Below are 22,338 nucleotides of genomic sequence, written 5' to 3'. Positions count from 1 at the left end.
TCTTATTCTATAATTATGTCAAAGAACAGATTTTTGTACAAAGTAAACTAACATACTCTTCATTAGTCTGCCTAGTGCCTAACATAATTATAAAAACTTGTAATTGTAATTTCAAATTAACAAATTGATCTGGTTCATCATTACATAATTATAAACTACTTATTATAGATTCAAAAATAAAACTCAAATTTTACTCTACCTGCCTTTAGTACATATACCTGTGGTTTAATATTGAACTGGTAACAGATACTTTCAAATTAGTTCATGGAATTTGCTTTTCTCAGATGTTTATTTTCATTACCATTTCATAATTAACCTTATGTTGCTCCAGATTAAGCTACCTGTGATAACCAAATGAAAATCTGTTCAGTAGGTCCAGAGAAGTAAACATTCAGACAGCTGCAGGTCAGACAGTTATTTGGGGTGCATTGCATCTACAAACATTACTATAATGTGTAAACCCTTAACCCAGCATAGTTGTATAATTGAGCACGAGTTTCATAAGAATTAGTAGGATTTTAATAATTCCCATATCTTGAGAAGACTACTAAGAAACCTAATTAACTAACTAATGTAATCATTATCTGATCAATAGCTATAATTAAAGTATTTTATTATTAGCTAAAACTTAAAGTAGGTACTTACCGGAGACTAAATTTGTAGAATCAAATTTCTGTAATCTCTGTAGGGTCTTCTCTGGATCATCGGCAGGCGAAGAACCACACTCAAAGCATTTTCTTTTGTTCTTCTTCATAGTTATAGAGACACTTGAACTAACAAAGTCTTATTTTTAACATAATGAAAAACCACAACACTCAGATGAAACGCAAAAGACTTATAGATCTTCTCAACATCAAGAATGGCGAGGATATTACACAGCAGGTTGCTTAAATCCAATCCATGAAGAGGTCTTCATAAATATTAACAGGCCGTGGCAAACATTTATTTTATTATTCGTGAATTCGTGTTTTATTTGGTGAAATGACGCCATTTTCATTTTATAACATATTTATTTTTTATTAAGTAATTGGGGTTGCCACACTTCGTTTAGAAAATCTTACCCATACGTTACTAAAACAATATTCAACGAGTGTCTCTCTATATTTTTGTAGAAGAAAAGTATTTATTCAGTTATTAAAGTCATATTTAAATCTAAAAATGTATTAGATTTATCAAAATATTATGTCAGGCGTGAGCTACTAACGATAATAATATTGCTACAACTACCAGACGGTAGAACCCTATGGATGATGACACCACAGGTCTAGCCCCCGTAGGTATAACCAAACTTTGTTCGAGAGTTGACCCGGCCTGGCTCCGCCATTCATTACCAAAGAACACAAGCATAAGTCACAAACGTCAAATAGAGCCATAGAGTAGAATGTATAGGCAAAAAAAAAGTAAATATTATACCACAGACAAAAACAATGAGAAAACACCTAATATATTTCGTCACTTCATTCTTCAGAATTCAGATATAATTTTGCCATTGCCAAGATTTGTGGTCTGTGTTGCCAAGTCAATTACGTGTTGATCGCATTTTCCATATTTTTCAAAAGGAAAAAATAAAGGAAAGAAATGATGGACAGGAAGGGGAAGGAAAGGAAAGAAAACAGTTTTTAACCCTTTAGAGGTTGAATTATAAATCTCCTTTACATTTACCATTCTATCGATAGTCAATGTATATAATACCTCCTGAGTAAATATGTTCCTTGTATAATACCGTGAACATAACTTGATTGACTTGAAGTTCAATCCCTGTTTAAACCCCAAACCCCGTTTTTGGGTTGTATTTTAAAAATTCTTAAGTCATATTATAAATTTCAACCCCTTCTCTTTTTATTTTAGGGTCAAAAAGTAGTCTATGTTCAGCTCCAATATCCCATTTATCATATACCAAAATTCATCTTGATCGGTTTAGCCGTTAAAAGGTAATAGACAGACATACAGACTTACTTTCGCATTTATAATATTAGTATAAATGTATTTATAATGTTTATTGGTTTAATGTATAGTGGTTTATAATGTTTAATATTTATTGCGAACTCTCGCAAGAGCAGGAATACTTTCAGCTGTAGTGCAGAGCTTGACCAAATTGACTGTGTCTCTGAGACTTAAGCCCTTATTCGCACGAGAGTTTTTAACCGACTTCAAAAAAAAAATGTTATCAATTCGACGCGCATGTTTTTCTTCTGATCTTCTTCTTTCTTCACGAGTGTTATTACCACGAAACTAAATAAAAGCTAGTGTATTTACATGCAGGGCTATATGTATAATGAGCAAATTATAATCTTCGAACTCAAATATAATATCTGCCTGAAAATGAATAAATGAATTGCAAATAAATGCAAATTAATAAAATCTTATTTGAGACAAATTTGTATTTATTATTACAAACTTTCACTATAAATCTTTATATATTTAGATAGCGCTCTTCCGAACTGCAAGTCTTTCAAACGTAAAATTTAACACATACAGAAAATAAATACGTGTTAGGGTTCATTTACACGAGCGGCAACTGATACCTACAACCGCGAAGCGAAGTCTCGGCGGCAGTCAACGGCAGTCGACTGCAGTAGACTGCAGTCGGCAACTGCCGTCAACTGTCGCCGAGACGTCGCCGAGTACAGTCGTCGGTAGCAGCTCCCGGTCGTGAAAATGAACACTTAAAACTGGCAAAACTGGCAACCCGGAAGAGCGCTATCAATCAGTGTGATTATGTTCAGTAAGAAAAATGTATTTTGCAACCGTCTCATCTTCATACACAGGAGGAAATGTATAAATATGACATACAAGAAATACGTACATTGATGTCACATTGAATATATCAACTGTGGCTGCTAAATTTTCATTTGTGGCAATTGATACTTTATTTGCCTGAGAATGTGAATCACAAGCGAGGGATTTAATTGGAAAAGGGCACTTTTCTAACGCCACTGTATAATCTATTCGTGAATCTGAGTGGCCGCACTCATATTCCAAACGTGGTTTCTTGGTAGTATGATATTTAAGGGTAAGTGGGCGTTTCTTCCCGCGTATGCCCCAACAGCCGTTAGTAATGTGTGGTGTAGGGTGCGATTGAGAGGGTTGGAATAGGTGTGAGTTTAGTCTTCGTGTTGGCGCTCGTCGTCGCGGCCACGGCGGTTGCGCTGGCGACGACCCCATCCGTCGCGCGGGCGCTCCCTTTGACGCCCTTCCCCCCGCGGGGCACCACCCCTTTGGAAGAACGACCCCTGCTTCTCGAAGATACGCTCGTTGGAATCTACTAGGTTGCCGACCTGTGAACGATGGTGGCGGATTATTTAATGACTAAGTAAAAATTCTGCTATCTAGAATAGGGTAGTCGACTCATATCAATTTTAATTTATACAAAATACGAATACAAAGTATTCGTGTGGTACATTCGTGTGGTTACCTAAAAAACTCAATTTAAATGTCACGATTTATTTCAAACGTCATAAACGCTGTCGTTAATTTTGTGACGTCACTAACACACTTGATTTACTAAACGTCAACCTAATCGGTAACTAAAATTTTTGCAGTGTTACCAACTCTGCAAAATATTTATTCCTAAAGTTTGTGTCAAAAACCCCTAAAATCGCCTTATTTATTGAGTTGTCCCCCTAAAAATATAAATTCATAATAATTTAGAAATAATATGTTTTAATATGTTTCAAAAGTCTATATTTAATACAGACTAAATATTACGTCTTTATCTGAAGATTCAGATTTTTTGAAATTATACATGTTGACAATGAATAAATTTAACAATTTTTTTATTCGATGAAAATTGCCGCCAGTTGCCTCAGAGTGGTTGTAGAATAACGTATTATATATCGTTATAAGTCGCTAGGTCAAGAAAGAAATATTAAAATTATCATAAATTTAAAAATATTAAAAGTCAAAAAATCCCTGAAAATACCCCTAAAAATTTCAGACCCCTAAAAAATCCCATTTCACTTATTTGCCCCCTAAATCTGGGGGGAAAACCCCTAAGTTGGGAACCCTGAATTTTTGTCAAACGCTGTTTGTTATAGGATTTGTTAAAGTGACGTCATGAAACAGATAAAAAATCATCATGGCCGTCAGCGTTTTAGCTCGTATTATCAAAAAAATATTCAAATATGAAATTTTCATGTATTTACGTTTCAAACAAATTTTTGATAATTTTTTTTTAATCTATTAGAACGATAATGAACAATTTAAGACCATTAAAAAAAAAGTGTTAACAAGCCTATTGTCATACCTTGTCAGCCAGTTGCAGCGCCAGCGCTTGCATCCTAGTGGGCTCGGAACGATGGAGTATGGCGCACTCGCTGGGGTCGTCCAGGGACGCCAGCAGCTCCTCGTTGATGATCATCTTGGACACCAGCGAGTGCACGCGCTGGCGCGGCAACTCGAACATGTCGGCCAGCGAGCGCAGCGACAGCGACGCGTACACGTGCGCGTACGTGAACAGGTACGTGCGGAGCGACTCTTCGCGAATGAGCCGCCCCAGCATGGCGCGCACGTTTTCCGCGCCTACCATTAAATCCCACACCTGAAATAATTCATTTTATACACATATAACCTGGTGGAATTAACAACAAAATTGTATACATTTTTGGATTGTAAAATACTAGCGGACGCCCGCGACTTCGTCTGTATGGTATCCAGATTTTCACAAATTCAGCATAGATTTTTTCGGGATGAAAGAAGAATATGTGTTAATCTATTTTCATTCCAAATTTCAGACAAAATCGCTTCAGTAGCCGTAGCGCAAAAAGGCGAACAAACATACACACACACTTTCGCATTTATAATATGTGATTATCCTGTATATGACTAACTAGTGGGTGCCTGCGACTCCATTCACGTGAAATTGGCTTAAAAAATTAAAAAGTTTACTGTATCTCTATACCAAATTTCTTCCAAAACGGTTCAATGGCCATCAATTATAATGGACAGACACTTACACTGTAGTATTTATAATGCATACTAGCGGACACCCGCGACTTCGTCGGACCTAAGACCTTCTTAATCCGATCCTCTTACAAAATCCGTTCTTAGCGGACATCTACTACCTACAAACTATCTCTCTGCCAAATATCATCTCGTGTAATATTAGTATGAATTTTGATAAGAATGAAATATTTTTAGTACCTTAGCATTCATCTTTTCGTTGACGATGAAGTTCAGACATGCGCGCCAATCCCCGCGGCGCATGGCTCTGGCAGCCGCCACAGCGTGCTCGCGCATCGACTCCGGCGGTCCTACTAAAGCTTGGCGTTCACTGGCGCGCAAGTTCTGGTAGAACGTCTTACTTATCATACGGCGACGGGCGTCGAACTCGTGAGCTGCCATGTAAGGGATCTCGATCATCATAGCGGACACCAAGTAGACGCATTCCAACAACTCCAGGTTTATATGCATATGGAAAGGCATTTGGCGCTGTTTCTCTATCTTCTCTTGTTCTTTGGAGCGCTCGTGTTGCCGCTGGGGCAGGAGACCCTGAGCGAGCAACTCTTTCGGCTTGCCGGTCATCATCAGCTCGGCTAAACAGCCGTGAGCCTCCTTGACGTTGCCGCGGCGGAAGGCACACAGGCCCAAATTGGCCATAGTACGATTGTAAAGAATCTGAGTGCTCGGGTCGGAGTGCTGAACGTTTTCTTGCAGATGCGACATGAGAAGCAGATCTCGTGCTTGGAACCAGTTGTCGTGCAATGCGTGATGGTAGATGTGAGAAAGGATGGCGCGAGTTCTCAGACGGTCAGAATCATCGTTAGCGTAGATGTATTTGCACAGGCGTTCCATTTTCTTAATAGTGGTCTCCTCGCCGGGCGGCAGATCTTTCTTGACGGCTCGCGGATCGAATTTATAGTAAAGATGATCAATTTTGCGCAAGTAAGCGCGACAAATTTCCTGCGGCGTCCCATCACGCTCCACCACTTGGCAGACGCGATCGATCAGTGCCGAAACCCTCACTTCGTCCTTCAGTCTCTCCACATACTCATTGGAATGGGGATCGCATTCCTTCAACAGTTTGGTGAATTCATCGTCGAGACGTTCGAGCGCTGTAAGTAGGCATCCCCGGACTCTGTAGGGAGGCGTCACGAGCTGTTCGTTTTCTTCGAGGATGCTTTCACTGAACACCATGTCATCAAAGGATAGAAGAAGTGTGACCATCTGGTCGACGTTTTCGACCAGTCGCGACCAGTATTCCGGTTTCATAGCATCAGACACTTTAGGATTGTAGTCGAATAGTGCGGCGACGGTGGCAGCTCGTAGTTTGAGTTGGAGCGCATCCCCTAAGTTGTGCTGCTGTGCCACAGTTCGCAGTTCGTGCAATAGCTCGAGCTGCGCGCGCCGGTCGGTACGCTTGCGGCCGCGGGCGGCGCTGATCTCGCCTAGTTTCTTGACAACGAGAGCTGCATCGATGTCGCTATCCTGTGTGTAATAATTTAAAATGTGGTAATGATTTTGACGGCCTCCGTGGCGCAGTGATACGCGCGGTGGATTTACAAGACGAAGGTGTTATGTTATTATATTCCTCGAAAAATGGATTATTCAACACAAATTTCTTGTGTTGAATAATCAATTTTTCGAGGAATATAATAACTATTACTATTTTCAACTATTTTCACTAATTCATCTAATTGGGGATCCAAAATAAGAACGATTCCTCTACTAAAATTAAAACATAAAAGGAAATTTTACTTACGTGTAGCAAAAGCCCGCCACTTTATCAATCAGATTAAAAAAAATTTAGTAGTAATTTTTTTTAAATCTGATTGATAAAGTGAAGTTCAATGAAAAATATATCAAACTTACTTTAGCAAACATCTTGGGTTTATCCGAGGTAGCAGCACCTTTCCGAACCGTCTCCCACTCCCCTCCATCATCAGCCTGGTCCTTCTTACTAATTTTGCCAGCTCCCTCGCGTCTCTTATTACGACGTATTTGACGCTTGTCTCCTCTCTCATCGTCATCATCTCTCTCAGTGGTACGTTTCAAGAATCGCTCTCTGATTGTGGTAGCACCATGGGCTTCATCATCTGAGCTTGAGCTTGAATCAGACGAGCTGGAACCCCAGTCCATGGAGTCTGAAGACTCATCATCTTGAGGTGGAGGTCGCCGAGGTGGCTCTGGAGAACGACGCACTCTTGGTTTTTCTTTAACTTTCTCTTCATCTTCAGACTCATCAGATGAGGATGTATCTATGAGAAAAAATTTCTAGATAACAACTTATTTTATATTGGTTTATGGTTTATTTTATATAATGTATATTTAATTCATTTTCTTTAACCACTTAAAAAAGTACTTAAAACATAACACAATAATTAAAAACTAAAACTAAATAAAATGCAAAAGGCAACTTGTTTCTTCCAGGTTACCCTAATGATAGGAACACAGTCACAATAAAATAGTATGTTATACAACGTGTCCCAAAATTCAACGATAAGCGGGCGCCAAAAGATTGACCTGCTCATGAGCACTTAAGGAAAAATAATAAAAAAAATATACCTAAATTTTTTTTTTAGTTACAAAATAAATTTTAAAATTCTTTGAAAATTTACACCTTGTATGATATTTTGAACTACCGCAGCTACAATTTCTTAAATATGCTTAAGATTTTTTTTGTATCGGAACCTAAGTAGTACTACTATTCACCACAACTCTTAAAAACACCACAATGCCCGCAGTTTTTACACAAAAAAATATCAAAATATTTTTTTTCCCTCAAATTTTTAAAGATTTTTACTTTCAGTCTACTTTGACTCATGGTCTTGCAAAAAAAAGTATGAACACCGCTATGGCAAGTTATTTTCAAAGTTGACGCAACTAATCAAGATTTCAAAATAGTATAATACCCTAGGATAACTAGTCACAAAAAAAAATATGCGTACCATTTGTAAACAAGAACCAAATTTCTTAATTGTTCTTGTTGTTAGTAATAAATTTTACTATGTTCCAAAAATGTGTTTGTTATTTTAATTACACAACATTAAAGTAAATGTTCGAATTGTTTTCCACCGGCATTAATACAGGCACGACATCGCCTTAAAAACGACCGTTTTATTTTTCGCGCATATCTTCTAGCATTGATATGTGCCGCAGCCTGAGTGATTTTTTGCCGAAGCTCGTCCAATGTCGTAATCGGTTTTGCGTAGATCCTGTCTTTGAGACAACCCCAATAAAAGAAATCCAGGGGGTTTAGGTCGGGTGATCGGGGTGGCCATAGGATAGGACCAAGTCGCCCGATCCAACGCCCCGGATACTCGTGGTCTAGGTATTGTCTCACAGGACGAGCGTAGTGAGCTGGGCAACCATCATTTTGATACCACATATTTTGAAGGTCGCTTAGGGGGACGTCTTCTAGTAATTCTTGCAAATCATTTTGTAAAAAGTTCAAATAACTGTCCCCATCTAAGTTTCCTTGTAATTCAAAAGGCCCAATCACTTTTCCATTTAAAATGCCCGTCCATAAGTTGACCTTAAATTGATATTGGGATTTGTCTTCTCTCATCAGGTGCGGATTCTCATTGCTCCAGCTGTGTAGGTTGTGAAGATTTAAATAGCCATCTTTCTTGCAGGTTGTTTCATCCGACCATAGTACTTTATCCAAGAACTGAGGAGCTTCCCGATGCTTTTGAAGCATCACTCGGCAAAATGCGATCCGCAGTGGATAGTCCCGTGATAGTAACGTTTGTACACGTCTGTAATGATATGGGTGTAGCCGATGACGTTTTAGTATTCGATGTGCTGAACTTTTTGGGATTCCCGTAGCTGCTTCTATGGCACGCACTGAGGTAGTTGAATCAATGTTTATTTCATTGAGAACTTCTTCATCGCATTCCGATCTAGGTCTTCCAGCGTTTCTTCTAGCTGACGGCAAACGACCCTCCGAAAACGCTTGATGCACATTCATAAATACCCGATAATCTGGATATCTTTGAGCGTTTGGGTACCTTTCTCGATACAATCTGCTAGCAGCGTTAGCATTGCACCGACATTCTCCATAAATGAGATGCATGTTAGCGTATTCCATCGGCGTGTATGGTTGCGGCATGATAACGCTAAACAGTCCAAAATACACCAAAAGTCCAATTCACAAAACACAGGCACAGTCCAAAATAATGCCAGGTCAGTTCAGTTTGCAGATCACTTAAGTCCAGTCCAAAATGCAAAGCCAAAAGTCGTTAGTACGAGAGCCACGTCAATTGAATACGGAAAGTTGCGCAGTAAACAAAGGAGCAGAGCGTACTGACTTGCTGGGAACAGGATTTTCTTTACCTGCATCATTGTCATTCAACAAAGAACATCTGTCTATCCCTCTCTAACGTATACTTATCGCTATCTTTCTCTCTCTCTCTCTCTCTTATTTTTAAATGTTATCGTTCGTTCCATTAAAATTCTAGGAAATTGCAACGTATGACTCACATCATTTTGTGCATAAAGTAAAAGTGATTTCTAGGAGCAAAAACATTTTAGAAATTTAGTTCTTGTTTACAAATGGTACGCATATTTTTTTTTTGCGACTAGTTATCTTAGGGTATTATACTATTTTGAAATCTTGATTAGTTGCGTTAACTTTGAAAATAACTTGCCATAGCGGTGTTCATACTTTTTTTTGCAAGACCATGAGTCAAAGTAGACTGAAAGTAAAAATCTTTATAAATTTGAGGGAAAAAAAATATTTTGATTTTTTTTTGTGTAAAAACTGCGGGCATTGTGGTGTTTTTAAGAGTTGTGGTGAATAGTAGTACTACTTAGGTATCCGATACAAAAAAAATCTTAAGCATATTTAAGAAATTGTAGCCGTGGTAGTTCAAAATATCATACAAGGTGTAAATTTTCAAAGAATTTTAAAATTTATTTTGTAACTAAAAAAAAATTTAGGTATATTTTTTTTATTATTTTTCCTTAAGTGCTCATGAGCAGGTCAATCTTTTGGCGCCCGCTTATCGTTGAATTTTGGGACACGTTGTATATAGTAAATCAAAATAAAAACAATAATATAAAACTAAATATAGCATACAAATATGTATACATATACATAAAATCATAAATATATAAAAATATACATATTAAACTACAGAAAGGAGACAAATAGACAAAGAGAAAATAGCATAAACTGAGAATTATTATAAAATTACAGTGACTGATAATGTTCCTATACCTGTTTTTTATACAAATGACTTTGAGCATCTTAAGTATTTTTCATCTTAAGCATCTTTGCATTAGAACTTTTTCTAATATTGATAACAAGCTATCAACAAAGGTCCTATTTAAAAGTTAGCGTAACATAATTTATGAAATTTAAATAAAACGTTTGGTTTTTTATTCCAGTTATGAATAACTAAAATATAAATAAAAGTGAGAACCCCAAGGTTCTGGAATGGCAACCATGAACTAGAAAGCCCAGTGTTGGTTAACCCCTATAGAATGGGCTGACAACATCAAGCTGGTTACATAGAGATGTTGGAAGCTAGAGATTGGTGATTGGTGTCCATGCAAGAGGCATTTGTTCAACAATGAATCCATCCATCCATTGGCATAAAATGATACAATAATAAGGATATGCACTACAAATTACTACATTAATGATGCCTGATGGATAATCATTAAACTGTTGCAATTAATAGATAGATTTGAGCAATTAAAGAGCAGAAATCTAAAAACTTTGTCAACAGCTTTTTTAAACTTATAATTGTAGCAAAGGAAACAATATATTGCTATAAGTTGTTACATAAAGAATATATAAAGAGAAGGTGTCTAGAAATTCATACCAACCTTTACGCTCATCATCATCATCAGGCAAATCAGGGTTCTCCCTGAACTTAGATATCTCTGCGTCAAAATCTTTTGTATATTTCCTCAGTTTTTGTCTCAATGATGTAAGTGCCTTACTGTTGCCCTTTGAAAGAGCTTTACGGCTATCCCTATCATTCCACGCCCCAGAAACCCAATCATCCAGCTCAGTCAAGGCTCTTATAAAGAACCGTGGTGCTATTCCATTTTCTTCCTTTTGCACTACAGGAGCAGCACGGGTGTAAGCTCTTTGGAGTTCTTCAAATGAAGCCAATGCTGACGAGTAGTCTTTAATCTTTCGATGGTTGCGAAGTGAATGAATTATTCCTTCTAACTCCTCATATCTTTTCTCTTTCATGGAACGCACTACACGTTTAGTTTCTTCTTCATCGTCACTAAACTGTTGATAAAGACAATTTATTTTATAGGATTTTCAATATAATAAACTTGTGCAGCGTCCACAAATTATATTTTCCTTTTATTACAAACTTTCGATATCAAATGCAACTTACCGTATAGACGGGTGCAGGCGCTCGTACTACCTGCTCCTCTTCAGACGAACTATCAGACTCGGAGTCTGTACCAGTAGCGAAGAAACGACTCATGATTGTAGTTTATCTAAAATAACATGTAATAATAACAACAAAGTAATAACTTTATTCGATATAAACCTTTATAAACTGTTGCTTATGAATTTGAAGAGATTTCTAGCGTTAAATGTGTTTCAAATTTGAAGGTTATGACTGCAATATTGTTAAATATAAACTGTGCTAAAAAGTAACTAAAACACGGTTTTTGCATAATATTCTAAAATATGGATTAAAACTTACATAGATTGCTTTAAATTAATTAATTTTAATCGCTTTACTTTTGTATCATAAAATTGCTCACGACTCCATCCCGCTAGCGCAACGCAACGCAACCATACGTCAAAAACTGTCAGTGTCACTGTCAAATTATCATGTCAGTCGCCATCACCCAGAGACAGCGAAAGACTGTGGAGCGTGTGGAGCGGAGAAAAAAATAGTCGCCTGTTGGTCGTGCCGTAGTCATTCAAATACATAGAGGAATAAGAAAATGGAAATGCATATATATATATATGTTCCGTCAAAAGAATCGATTCTTTTAGAAATCGTTTTTATTACAAATTTGATAAAATTATGGTACAAATACTTACAAACGAAACGTTACTCCATCTTTTACTAATCTACAAGCTTTTGGCCGTTTTTTATGCCATTCAACTACACAAACCGGCATTTTTAGTTCTTTACACGACGAAAACGATTATAATAATGAAACATCGATTCTATAGAAACAGTTTTAATAAACGCGTTAGATCATTGATTTTTGATCTTTGACAGAGGGGTAACGGTTTACGAGGCAGGTCCTTTCTTTTCAATGGTCTAAGGTATGTGGCCACCCTTATGTGATCATGTTATTGAATCTATGTTATCTATAGTCTATGGATTATGTGGTGTGAATGGCTATGGTCTATACTCTATAACTCTATGTATGGACTATGGAGAAGGAGATTGGTGGAGTGCGAAATTGCAAATGGATTATTCCAGATTCTGATTCTTCGTACTTAAATGGAGTGTATTGTATTGGTTAAACTATGGAAGATGTTTGGTGCATAGTACTGAAAATCTATAAAACGATAAATTGATTGAAGTCTAACATGGAGCACTACGCTAACTTGATATTACCTTCATCGAAAAACATATGTCGGACTTGTCTATTAGATTATGATTCAAACGACCCTACGATGTTCATGAATATACAAGATTTAGTTTCACATGAAATGAATAAAATTAAGCTTATTGATATATTGATTTTCCTCAACTGTTTAGAAGTAAGTTGTATGTCTACTTAAGTATATGTTAATTTGTTGGTGGTATTTTATTTAACCAATGTTTTGTTTGTTTAGAATAATGATGAAGAAAATTGGCCCCAAGGAATGTGTGCATCATGCGTTTCAACTGCTCTGCTTGCCTATAATTTCAAACTCAACTGCTTGAAAGCTAATGTGACAATGTGTCATTTGTTTAGTATGCAGTCATCAAACAACTTTGAAAGAGCTAATAATATGGATGCAATTGATATAAATGTTGTATACCAAGATCACGAATATGATGTACCATTGTATAGTAACCATTCAATGATTAATTTTGAACCACAATTACCCGAGAGTAAAGAGTTGACTCCTTTGCCTCCCGTGACAGAAATAACCTCAACAGAGAGACCTCCTCGGCAAGAGGGCGAGAAGCGATATGTGTGCAGTTTATGTCCTAAATCATTCACTAGAGTCTACGGCCTGAAATACCATATGGCTAACCATAGCGAGTTTCGCAGATTTCTTTGTCAAAAGTGTGGCAAAAGATTCCACACATCTAATGGAATAAAACAGCACATGGTATCTCACATTAATGTTAACCAATTCAAATGTGGTTTTTGTAATAAGACTTACAAATCAAGACAATCTTTAAAAGAGCACTTTCGTGTAGCACATTCTAGCAATCGTAAATTGTTTGTCTGTGTGACATGTGGGAAGAGGTTCACAGCAAAATCAACCTTAATGATGCACTTGAAGATTCATGATGGCTTCAAAGCATTTGCTTGCCCAGATTGTCCGAAAAGATATACAAGGGCATCTTACTTGAGAGTTCATAGTCTGATTCATACTGGTCAAGAGCAGCCAAAACCTTTTCAGTGCACACATAAAGATTGTAATCGAAGTTTTGCAACTAAACATTCCCTGGTTGTTCACGTTGCTTACACACATACACAGAACAGACCTCATAAGTGTGATGAATGTTTTAAAACATTTGCTACATCTTCAGGCTTAAAAATTCATAAAGAATCTCATATTGATAAAGAGATTTCATGTGATATTTGTAATAAGAAATTAGCTAATAAGAGAGTATTACAAAAGCACAGGAAGATTCACGAGGAACTGACAGAAATAAACACTGAAAATGTGATTATAGATGACCTGTTTTATTAGCCACAAAACTTAATATTTGTAGTGGCCATAGACTTCCATAGGTATTAGAAATAACTCTTGCTATACATTAAGTTTCTAATTTGAGTAAATAAAAATGCTTTGAAACTTTATTAGTTTTTATTGAAATTCATTTACCAATATTTAAAGCATTTCTTTTCACTTTTCAAATCTTATGGAATGTGTTGTTTGAGTATCCAATTTTTCTTAAATTTATATTATTTCTAATGAGGGGTTTGAGTAATGTTCAACGAGTCTGGTTGTATGTAATCTAACTAGACGTATATCTGTATGTACAACAGTAATTTTGATGAACAATGTTAATAGTATTGTCTTTCTACCAATGAAAATGCCAATTATGGAGTCCTCCCAATTTTATCCACTTTTTTAAGAGAGTAACAGTCAAGGTTAAAATTAACAAAAACAGATGGACCCATAAAAGTAGAGAATATAGAAAACATTTATGAGTCAGTACAAGTACTAGAAAATCTATTTTTTAAATTTGTCTTGTAATAAAGTTACTTCTGATCTTAGACCATTCTTTTTAATGGTCTAAGCTTCTGATGCTTGTTTGCTTCGGTCTTTTAACGCTTAAACTATTTAGCAGACTAATGTAGTTTTCAGAAATAGATAGTAATTCAAGAGACAGGTTTACATGTTTAAAGAGTACATACATAAGATAGTACTGAAAATACATCAGAGATGTGTATAAAAAAGACAGCAGCTGCTGGGGCTTATATTTTGTCTGAGTTGGCACAGTCAATGGGCATGAAGCATCAATATAGTGTTTGTAGTATAGACTAATTATATTATTAGAATCTACATAGCACCAATCCAAAGATGGGGCAGGTTGCTAGTTGCCCATATGAAAAACCATTCCCCTTTGAATTTTTAATAAGACTTTACAAGTTTGCCCATCAACCAACCCCTCTTAAAGTTATGTAAAAGAGCCACATGTCTGGTTATCATATACAAATAGAATTTAAACAATCAGACTGGTGATTCCAGATATTAGCTTGTCTCCTATAAAGAGTTTGTTTACATGGATAGTAATACAAACATACTCTTGATACTCATATCATCATCATATCAGCCGATGGACATCCACTGCAGGACATAGGGACTTTAGTAGGGTCTTCCAAACATCACAATACTGAGCCACCTGCAGCCAGCGAATCCCTGCAATTCGCTTGAAGTCGTCAGTCCACAAGGATTCATAGATAATCAGTGTAAATTATAGAAAACTGATACTTTCATATTAGCATAAATGATAAAGTGAAATAAATGGCATTCCACAAAATTAGTTATAATTTAATCATTCTAAAAAATATATTACAATAATTGAAAGTAGTTTACTGGATGTATTTATAAAGCAAATAGGAATGATGATAAGTAAGCGGGGCTGCATAATCAAGCAGCATACACAAATCTTATACACAATGGATACAGGTTTCAAGTAAAAAATCAATGAAACTTTCTAGTAAATACAAGAATTTATCTTGGTAAAAACACATTATATTGCAAAGGACAATGGGCACAATCTGACCTGATTCGTGAAAAAGCACATACAATAATCAATTTGGATTAATTATTACAATAAATCCCACTTTTAATTTCATGTATTTTTTTTTTATTGTAAAATTAAAAAGTAAAAGTTAAAAAAAAGGCAAATGATAATTCTATTGATTCTCCACAACTAGAAAATTTGACAAATTCTGAGTACCTATAATAATATTATCATAAACTAGTCTATATTCTATCTATTCCACTCTATTTTACATCTGTACAGCCTGGGTATATTTTGGTGCCTGAGATGGAGATGCAAATAGTATTGTATTTTTTTACATGCTGGTCTTGTATGCAGCCTTCTAATTCCCAGTATGCAAAAATTATATACAAACTCAAATAGTGCTAAAAAAGTGTATACTATAATAATTAATATATTGTTTATCAGTACAAAGTTAGTAGCTTTGCACTTTATCATGAATAGCCACCTACACCTAAATTTTTGATAAGCGATACATGTTAATTAATTTATAGATAACCTTTCCTATAATACTTAGCAATATATTACAGAACTTTTTTTAATGAATACAATAATTTTATGTTCAACATTTTCAGCTGATATAAAAGTAACAAAGGCTTAAGTTTAAATTTAACAAATTCACTTAACAAAGTTTATATTATACAGTAATAGGAGAACAGATTGATTTCTTATAAATGTTATCATTTGCCTAATAGCTTATTCATTTGCTTGTTTTGCTGGCCAATCTTTATATCTGCATCATCAGCTTTGTCGTGAATTCTATCAATGAGTTCATTTTGTTGTGTTATTTCATCACCAAGAGCCACTCCGAGGCCTTTGAGTCTTGTTATATGAGAAACCATTTCATCCAAATTCTGATCCAGTATTTTGTTTATTCTCTGCGAGTCTGATATTGGTTCAGGTTGTATTTGTGCATCAAGTTCTCGCAAGCGAGTGCTGGGATGACTGCTGAAGTTGCTGCTTCTTCCAGCAGCCATTGACGGTGTGGTATCATCAAACCTGCTACTTGTGCCTACTTTAGAACTACTTGAACTTGGGGAAATCTGACTTTTAGGGGGTGTTTGGTCAGATTTACCAGAGAGATAATTTTTGAATCCATAAAAAACCGATTTAATGCCATTAAGATGCTTTTGACTGTAAGTTAAGTTAGTGTTAATTTCATCTAGACGTTTGTTGGTATTTTCCAGTTGTTCTCTTTGACGAGCCAGTTCCTCCGCGGTTGCAATGCCAATTTGTTCAGACTCACGCAATAAACCTATACTTCTTACCGAGGAATCGAGCGTACGCTGTTCGATCTCTTTTTGTTTTTCTAAAGTTATTTGCCTTTGTCTTTCCAATTCCGCGATGTATGGCGACTGAGATGGCCTCGGTTGAGGTGGAGGGAATCTTTGTCTATAACTTTCAACGAAGTTTGCGTCGTCAACATCGTCATCTTCGAAAAGATTGTTTGAATTAAGGATACTCCTATTTCCTGACATTGTTCTTATTTGGTGACGCACTCCTTTTAATTAAAACTATATACAAACACACTTTTATCAGTTATGTAGACTTTAAAATTTAAATATGATTACTTTTTCGTTCGAAACACTAAACACAAAATTTTATTTCTTTCCAAGTTTCTAGTATTCACTAATTACTTTCTTTTGTATTTAGTAAAGTGGGCAGCAATAAAGTACTCTGTAATGAGTAATGATTAATGAAAATGAAATGAAATGATGGAATGATTTACAGAAGAAGTCACAAATCACAAATGTCAAATCAAGAAACCACAAACGAGGAACTTATGTCAAATATAGGGAAATCCACAGACGACAAAGGTAATCACAGCACAGCTCAGATTAGTTAGATAAGGACCGGCCTTGCAAGACGTTACTTTTCTGTCGAAGTATATGATCAATGATCTAGAGCTTTTAAGCACAGTTGCTGTAGAATCGATGTATTGTAATGAAGAATCGATTCTTTTTGGATATTGTTTTTATTACAAAATATAATTAAGTGTAATAATATTATTGATACCACCTGTGACCAGCAGCAGGCTGGCTTTTTATTGTATTTAGTATCGCCCTCAGATCAATTACCTTTTATAGGACCATCGTCGCTAGAGTTTACCCCTCTACCAAAAATATTTGATATGCGTCGTTGTGTTGATATTTGATATGAACTGCGTCTATAGAATCGATGTTTCATTGTTTAAATTACACAGGAGAGTATAACGATTTAAAATTTATAGTTGTGTGTAGTAAGTATGTGTAGTAGTGTGTAAGTATACAGATTATTTATTGGTGTTAATTATTTTCGATATTTGAGTCAACTCAACACTCAAAAAACGACAGACAATCTTAATTGGTGAATTTGAGTGCAATACAAGTCCAATACAACGTGATTAGTCTGAGGTACTGCCATACAACGTGGCAATACAGCCAACCAAGGAATATTTATACTGCCTATAAACGTTCTACTATAGGCTGCCAACTTTCAGGGGCACTTTCTTGATTCTTCGGAAGAATGGGATTGGCATTTGTAAAAGTGGCGCTTTGATCGCTGGTACCTGTTTTTGTTAAATAATATAATTTAGCTATTTAATTTATGTTGTATTAATATTGTACGTACTTTTATAATTTTGAAGCCTACTTTATCTCTAAAAAAATAAAGCAAAAAAAATTTACTAATGATGACAGTTGACATCGTTGACATTGACTCTTGACAGATGGTAGCAATCTGTGGATGGCAGTAAGTGACAGAAAAAAAAATGCGTAAAAATAATTTACTTTTTTACTTTCAAGAATTTGCATTTAAATGAAATTTTAGTTTATTTAATATTGTAAGTTATTGTTTTAATAAGAAATAACTAAGTACATTAGCATTTAGCAAAGGAAAACATAATATAAGGTTTCAAGATGATGGCAGGAAAAGGTTAGTGTCTAGTTTTGCTGTACAAACTGTGTTTTGATTATCCATTAAATACTTTTATGTATTCTTATAAGCCTCCCTTGATAAAACTTGTACGTTGAGTTGGTTTAAGTCTCATAAAACCATAACTGCTGCAACTTGCGATTCCGTCGGGTAGCACCCTGTCAAACAACCTTAAGATTTCTTTTAAATAAATATGTACCTTATTTATTTCAGTTATGGAAACAGAAGAGCAGAATAGAATAAGGTTTCAAGTGGAGCTTGAATTTGTACAGTGCCTGGCCAATCCAAACTACATTCATTGTGAGTTAGAATATTTTTTTGCATTTAAATAGTTATACTCAACTAATATTATAAAAATGCTATAATTAAATTCCAATTACTCATTACATTTATTATTGTTGTAAAGTTTAATGAATAATAGATTTATTGTGTAAAAAAATTTGTTATTGTCAGTAGTTGTTTTGGATGTGGAAAGTAATTTGGGTTGGGTTTTGAATGCCTTATCCTCGATAAGTGGGTGGATGGAAGCGGGGAAAGGGGGGTCGGGGTGGAGGAGAAGTTACACCCATTCCTCTAATCTCCTCTGAGCGGAGAGTCATAGTTTTTTTCATCGAAGCTTAAATAGTGATAATGAACCTAAAAATAGGATAATTTAAAAACTACTAAACCGATTTTCATGTACTTCCACAGATATATTAAGCTAAGTTTGGAGCAAGTTTCAGAGTTGTTTCATAAAGATTGGACATAAGAAAAAAGTTCTGCTAAAATTCCCTTTCTGATTTCTGACAAAGTTGCAGATATCCACTATGTATCAACCACTGTTATTTTATTAGTAAAATGTTGTTATTGTTAATTATAAGTATAATTTTATCAAATCTAGGACATAAATGTTTCTGGTACCAGGCTCTCTCTTGTAAGTTCTCCCCCATGTTCCCGCACGCAACTATTCCCGTTCCCATAAGAATATGGTGATAATATATAGACTATAGCCTTCCTCGATAAATGGACTATCTAACACTGAAAGAATTTTTCAAATCAGACCAGTAGTTCCTGAGATTAGCACATTTAATGAAACAAACTCTCAGCTTTATAATATTAGTATAGATTATGCCATTATCAAATAAATTGAATAATTTTTAAAATTAAATTTTTATTCTGTATATTGTTTTAGTTCTGGCACAAAGAGGGTATCTTAAAGAGCAGCCGTTCATCAATTACTTGAAGTATCTTCAGTACTGGCGTGAACCAGAGTACGCTCGGTATTTAAAATACCCAATGTGCTTGCATTTCCTCGAACTATTACAACATGAAGCCTTCAGAAGAGAATGTGTTTCAGCACAGGTTTGTGTTCCAAGAATGTTTTATTTTTGCTCAGGACACCATTTCAACAAAGATGCTTGATAAATAATCTCATAATCTTTTTAAAATAATAACTCAATCACAGAGTAAGGATCATACAGAGTGACTTTTTACAAGCAGCATGGTGAAGGCAGTGAAATTCATAAAAAAAGTCACGCGTCTCCTAGACATCAGCATATACAAACTTTTTTCATATATTGTATTTTAAAATTTAACACTAACAATAAATACGAAAATTAATATAATAATCAATGATTACCAATGAAAAAATACTCCATCTTATTTCTTTAGTTATTTTAAACAGTTTTTATAATATTTAAAAACATAAGACACCATTTTTCTTGAATAATATTGAAAGTTACTGATGCGACGCTTCCTGGTGTACTGACTGAGAATATATTCGTTTTTTAATTTTGTATTTGGAGCCAGCTACAACACCATCGTTTTCCGTACACTCCATCTGCCTATTATTCTTAATCTGTGAACTCAATATAATATAATGATATCATTTTATATTTTCAGGTATGTAAATTTATGGATGACCAAGCAATTTTATTATGGCAACACTACACACGGCGGCGAACGCGCACACTGCAACCGCCTGACGCGCCTGCCGCCCCCGCACCTCCCGCTCCTCCGCAGCAAGGTCCTCCGAGACAACAATCATGAACTGTGAGTGTAATCAATTGAATAGTGAATGAAATCAATCATGAACAGTGAATGTAATCAATTATGTAAAGTGAATGAAATCAATCATGAACAGTAAAACAAAATAATGATGGATTAGTGAATGAAATCAATTGTGAAGATTGTTTGAATTACAGTTCTACCACTTTCATAAGTATGGGTAAATTTATTAAAATTAATTTGTGCCGAAATACGACTTGACTCTAAGTGAGACATGAAATACAGACTATAGTAGTGATACTTATTGAAAATAAATTAAAGCTAGTATCCATATGGAATATTTGTCCAGTATTGGCCTGGATATAGAAGCTCACAAACTCAGATTTTTAGATATTACAGTACTAGTTAAAAGTTTAGAACTAGGTACTGAGTTACTTAAACATTTAAGTTGAGTTACTTAACCAAGTTACTGAAAGAAATTCATTTCCAAGCTTTTACAAGACCAACAGAATCTATCTTGAGAATCCCACAAATTTTAAAGAATATTGTCTTAGTTGGATTGGCCATGCCATTCAAAATTAAGCTGTATGTCAGCCTAAAAAAATTATAAAAGTGGTAAAACAGTAATTAAAAGTGTTTACTTTTAGACTTCAGACTTTCAAAAGCAGTGTTAGAGAAAAGCCTGTGATATTGCATTTAAATTATAAAGCCAATTACTGGGCTGTATAAAATGTTGATTGATGATAATTAAGTCAACTGTATAAATTGTATATTGACTAATTGCCAGCAGCATTCAAGTCTGATTTCGAAATGGTGTATTAATATTCCACACAAGTGTGTTGTGGGTATAGTTTACTATATTATACACTTGCCTTAATGGTAAGGGCGTCTTTATAACTTGAATTTATTAGTTTCGAATTATATGTACTAACATTTATCTCTCTCTGTCTGAGGCAGGTCCTCAAGCTTATTTATACCACCACGTTTTTTAAGGATATTTCTTCATCTAAAGTGCCCATTTGCACTGCAATAAAGTGCTCTTGAAAAAATTACTTTTTCATATGATTAAATTTAATGTATGTATGTAAATGTAATTAAACCTTTTCTATCTACCAGTTAAATTTTAATTGTTTCGTGACTTAATAATAATTTTGGAAGTCTTCTCTGTAATATGGTTTTAACTGACCTACTTCCCTTCCGTGCCATTTAAATGCCCTCTAATTTTCTCTGGGTAGTCTACATACTGTCCTGCATATCTACTATATATTTCAAACGCCCGATATAGAAGAGATGGGAGGAGGATATGGTCTGAGTGCTCATTTACACATGCGTTACATTGACCATTTGAAATGAATTATGATTCATTATGATGTTCATATTTTTATAATAAGATTCGTCATGGATAAAAGTTACAATTAGTGCAGAGTGCGTGACCTATACCAAATATAGGACAAATCATCATCAAAAAGGTAACCTCTGTCTAAATATTTCATCTTATTTAAGATCATAATGTTTATAAAGCTATTATTAACATTATTCGGAATTTTTGTATTTTTTCACGATTTGAAGCATGTGAAAAGGTCCATAGTAGTTAACACTGCGAGTTGCGACTGACGAATTAATTATAAAAAAATCTTACGTAATAACGGCCAGTAAAAATATGTTTCGGTAACTGGCCGTTACACAACACGATTGATAGTTAGAGAGATATTCGAAACTCATGATATTATAGAACATACTCGTAACCACTGAACTAATCTTCTGAACTGAACTAAACTGTTGCTATAGTAACAATTACTGATTTTATATATTGTAATTATGGTCTGACTAGAAAAATAAATGGATTGAGGGTGGGACCAAATACTTTCAAGGTTTCAACAAGTAACCCTTGTTGCAGTGTGTGCATAATTATGCTAGAAAAAAAATGAATTCCTTTTATTGTACAACATAGGGAGGATTCTTATTTTCCTAGTTAGGCTATAAATTAGTCTTAGATAGCTATAAAAACTATACTGTAAGTGAAAGATTTAGTGTAAATAATAATTTAATTAAATAATAAATATTTGTAAAATAACACATACTCTTTTTTTTAATAGAACAG

At 35.1% G+C, this 22,338-nt stretch overlaps 4 protein-coding genes across 5 annotated transcripts; 2 read left to right on the top strand and 2 right to left on the bottom strand.

Moving 5' to 3' along the window:
• Positions 1–2,363: 2,363 nt before the first annotated feature.
• On the bottom strand, positions 2,364–11,777 carry LOC112049984 (eukaryotic translation initiation factor 3 subunit C). Of its 2 annotated transcripts, XR_008251005.1 has the most exons (8): positions 11,622–11,777; positions 11,304–11,409; positions 10,774–11,191; positions 6,811–7,196; positions 5,143–6,426; positions 4,247–4,540; positions 2,572–3,278; positions 2,364–2,525 (listed from the first exon to the last, which is right to left on the bottom strand). XR_008251005.1 is itself a non-coding variant. In XM_024088083.2 (7 exons), exons 2-7 carry the CDS (start codon positions 11,394–11,396, stop codon positions 3,105–3,107), a joined length of 2,649 nt encoding a protein of 882 aa, XP_023943851.1. In that variant the 5' UTR covers positions 11,397–11,409; positions 11,622–11,777; the 3' UTR covers positions 2,364–3,104. The 2 variants fall into 2 exon arrangements, 1 of the variants encoding a protein (XP_023943851.1); XM_024088083.2 differs by having other exon boundaries at positions 2,364–3,278.
• Positions 11,778–12,292: 515 nt separating this feature from the next.
• LOC112049985 (gastrula zinc finger protein XlCGF46.1) lies at positions 12,293–13,905 on the top strand. Its single transcript, XM_024088084.2, has 2 exons — positions 12,293–12,643; positions 12,719–13,905. The coding sequence occupies exons 1-2, from the start codon at positions 12,470–12,472 to the stop codon at positions 13,793–13,795; spliced, it is 1,251 nt and encodes a 416-aa protein (XP_023943852.2). The 5' UTR covers positions 12,293–12,469; the 3' UTR covers positions 13,796–13,905.
• Positions 13,906–15,082: 1,177 nt separating this feature from the next.
• LOC112049986 (soluble NSF attachment protein 29) lies at positions 15,083–17,101 on the bottom strand. Its single transcript, XM_024088085.2, has one exon. The coding sequence runs from the start codon at positions 16,814–16,816 to the stop codon at positions 16,019–16,021; it is 798 nt and encodes a 265-aa protein (XP_023943853.1). The 5' UTR covers positions 16,817–17,101; the 3' UTR covers positions 15,083–16,018.
• Positions 17,102–18,044: 943 nt separating this feature from the next.
• Positions 18,045–22,311, top strand: LOC112049981 (mediator of RNA polymerase II transcription subunit 31-A). Its single transcript, XM_024088076.2, has 4 exons — positions 18,045–18,251; positions 18,465–18,551; positions 19,423–19,592; positions 20,133–22,311. Exons 1-4 carry the CDS (start codon positions 18,236–18,238, stop codon positions 20,277–20,279), a joined length of 420 nt encoding a protein of 139 aa, XP_023943844.1. The 5' UTR covers positions 18,045–18,235; the 3' UTR covers positions 20,280–22,311.
• Positions 22,312–22,338: the final 27 nt, after the last annotated feature.

Source organism: Bicyclus anynana, chromosome 8 (genome assembly GCF_947172395.1).
Source record: "Bicyclus anynana chromosome 8, ilBicAnyn1.1, whole genome shotgun sequence".
Taxonomy (NCBI): domain Eukaryota; kingdom Metazoa; phylum Arthropoda; class Insecta; order Lepidoptera; family Nymphalidae; genus Bicyclus; species Bicyclus anynana.
The sequence above is the reverse complement of the archived record's forward strand: the minus strand, read 5'-3'. Positions and strand labels throughout refer to the sequence as shown.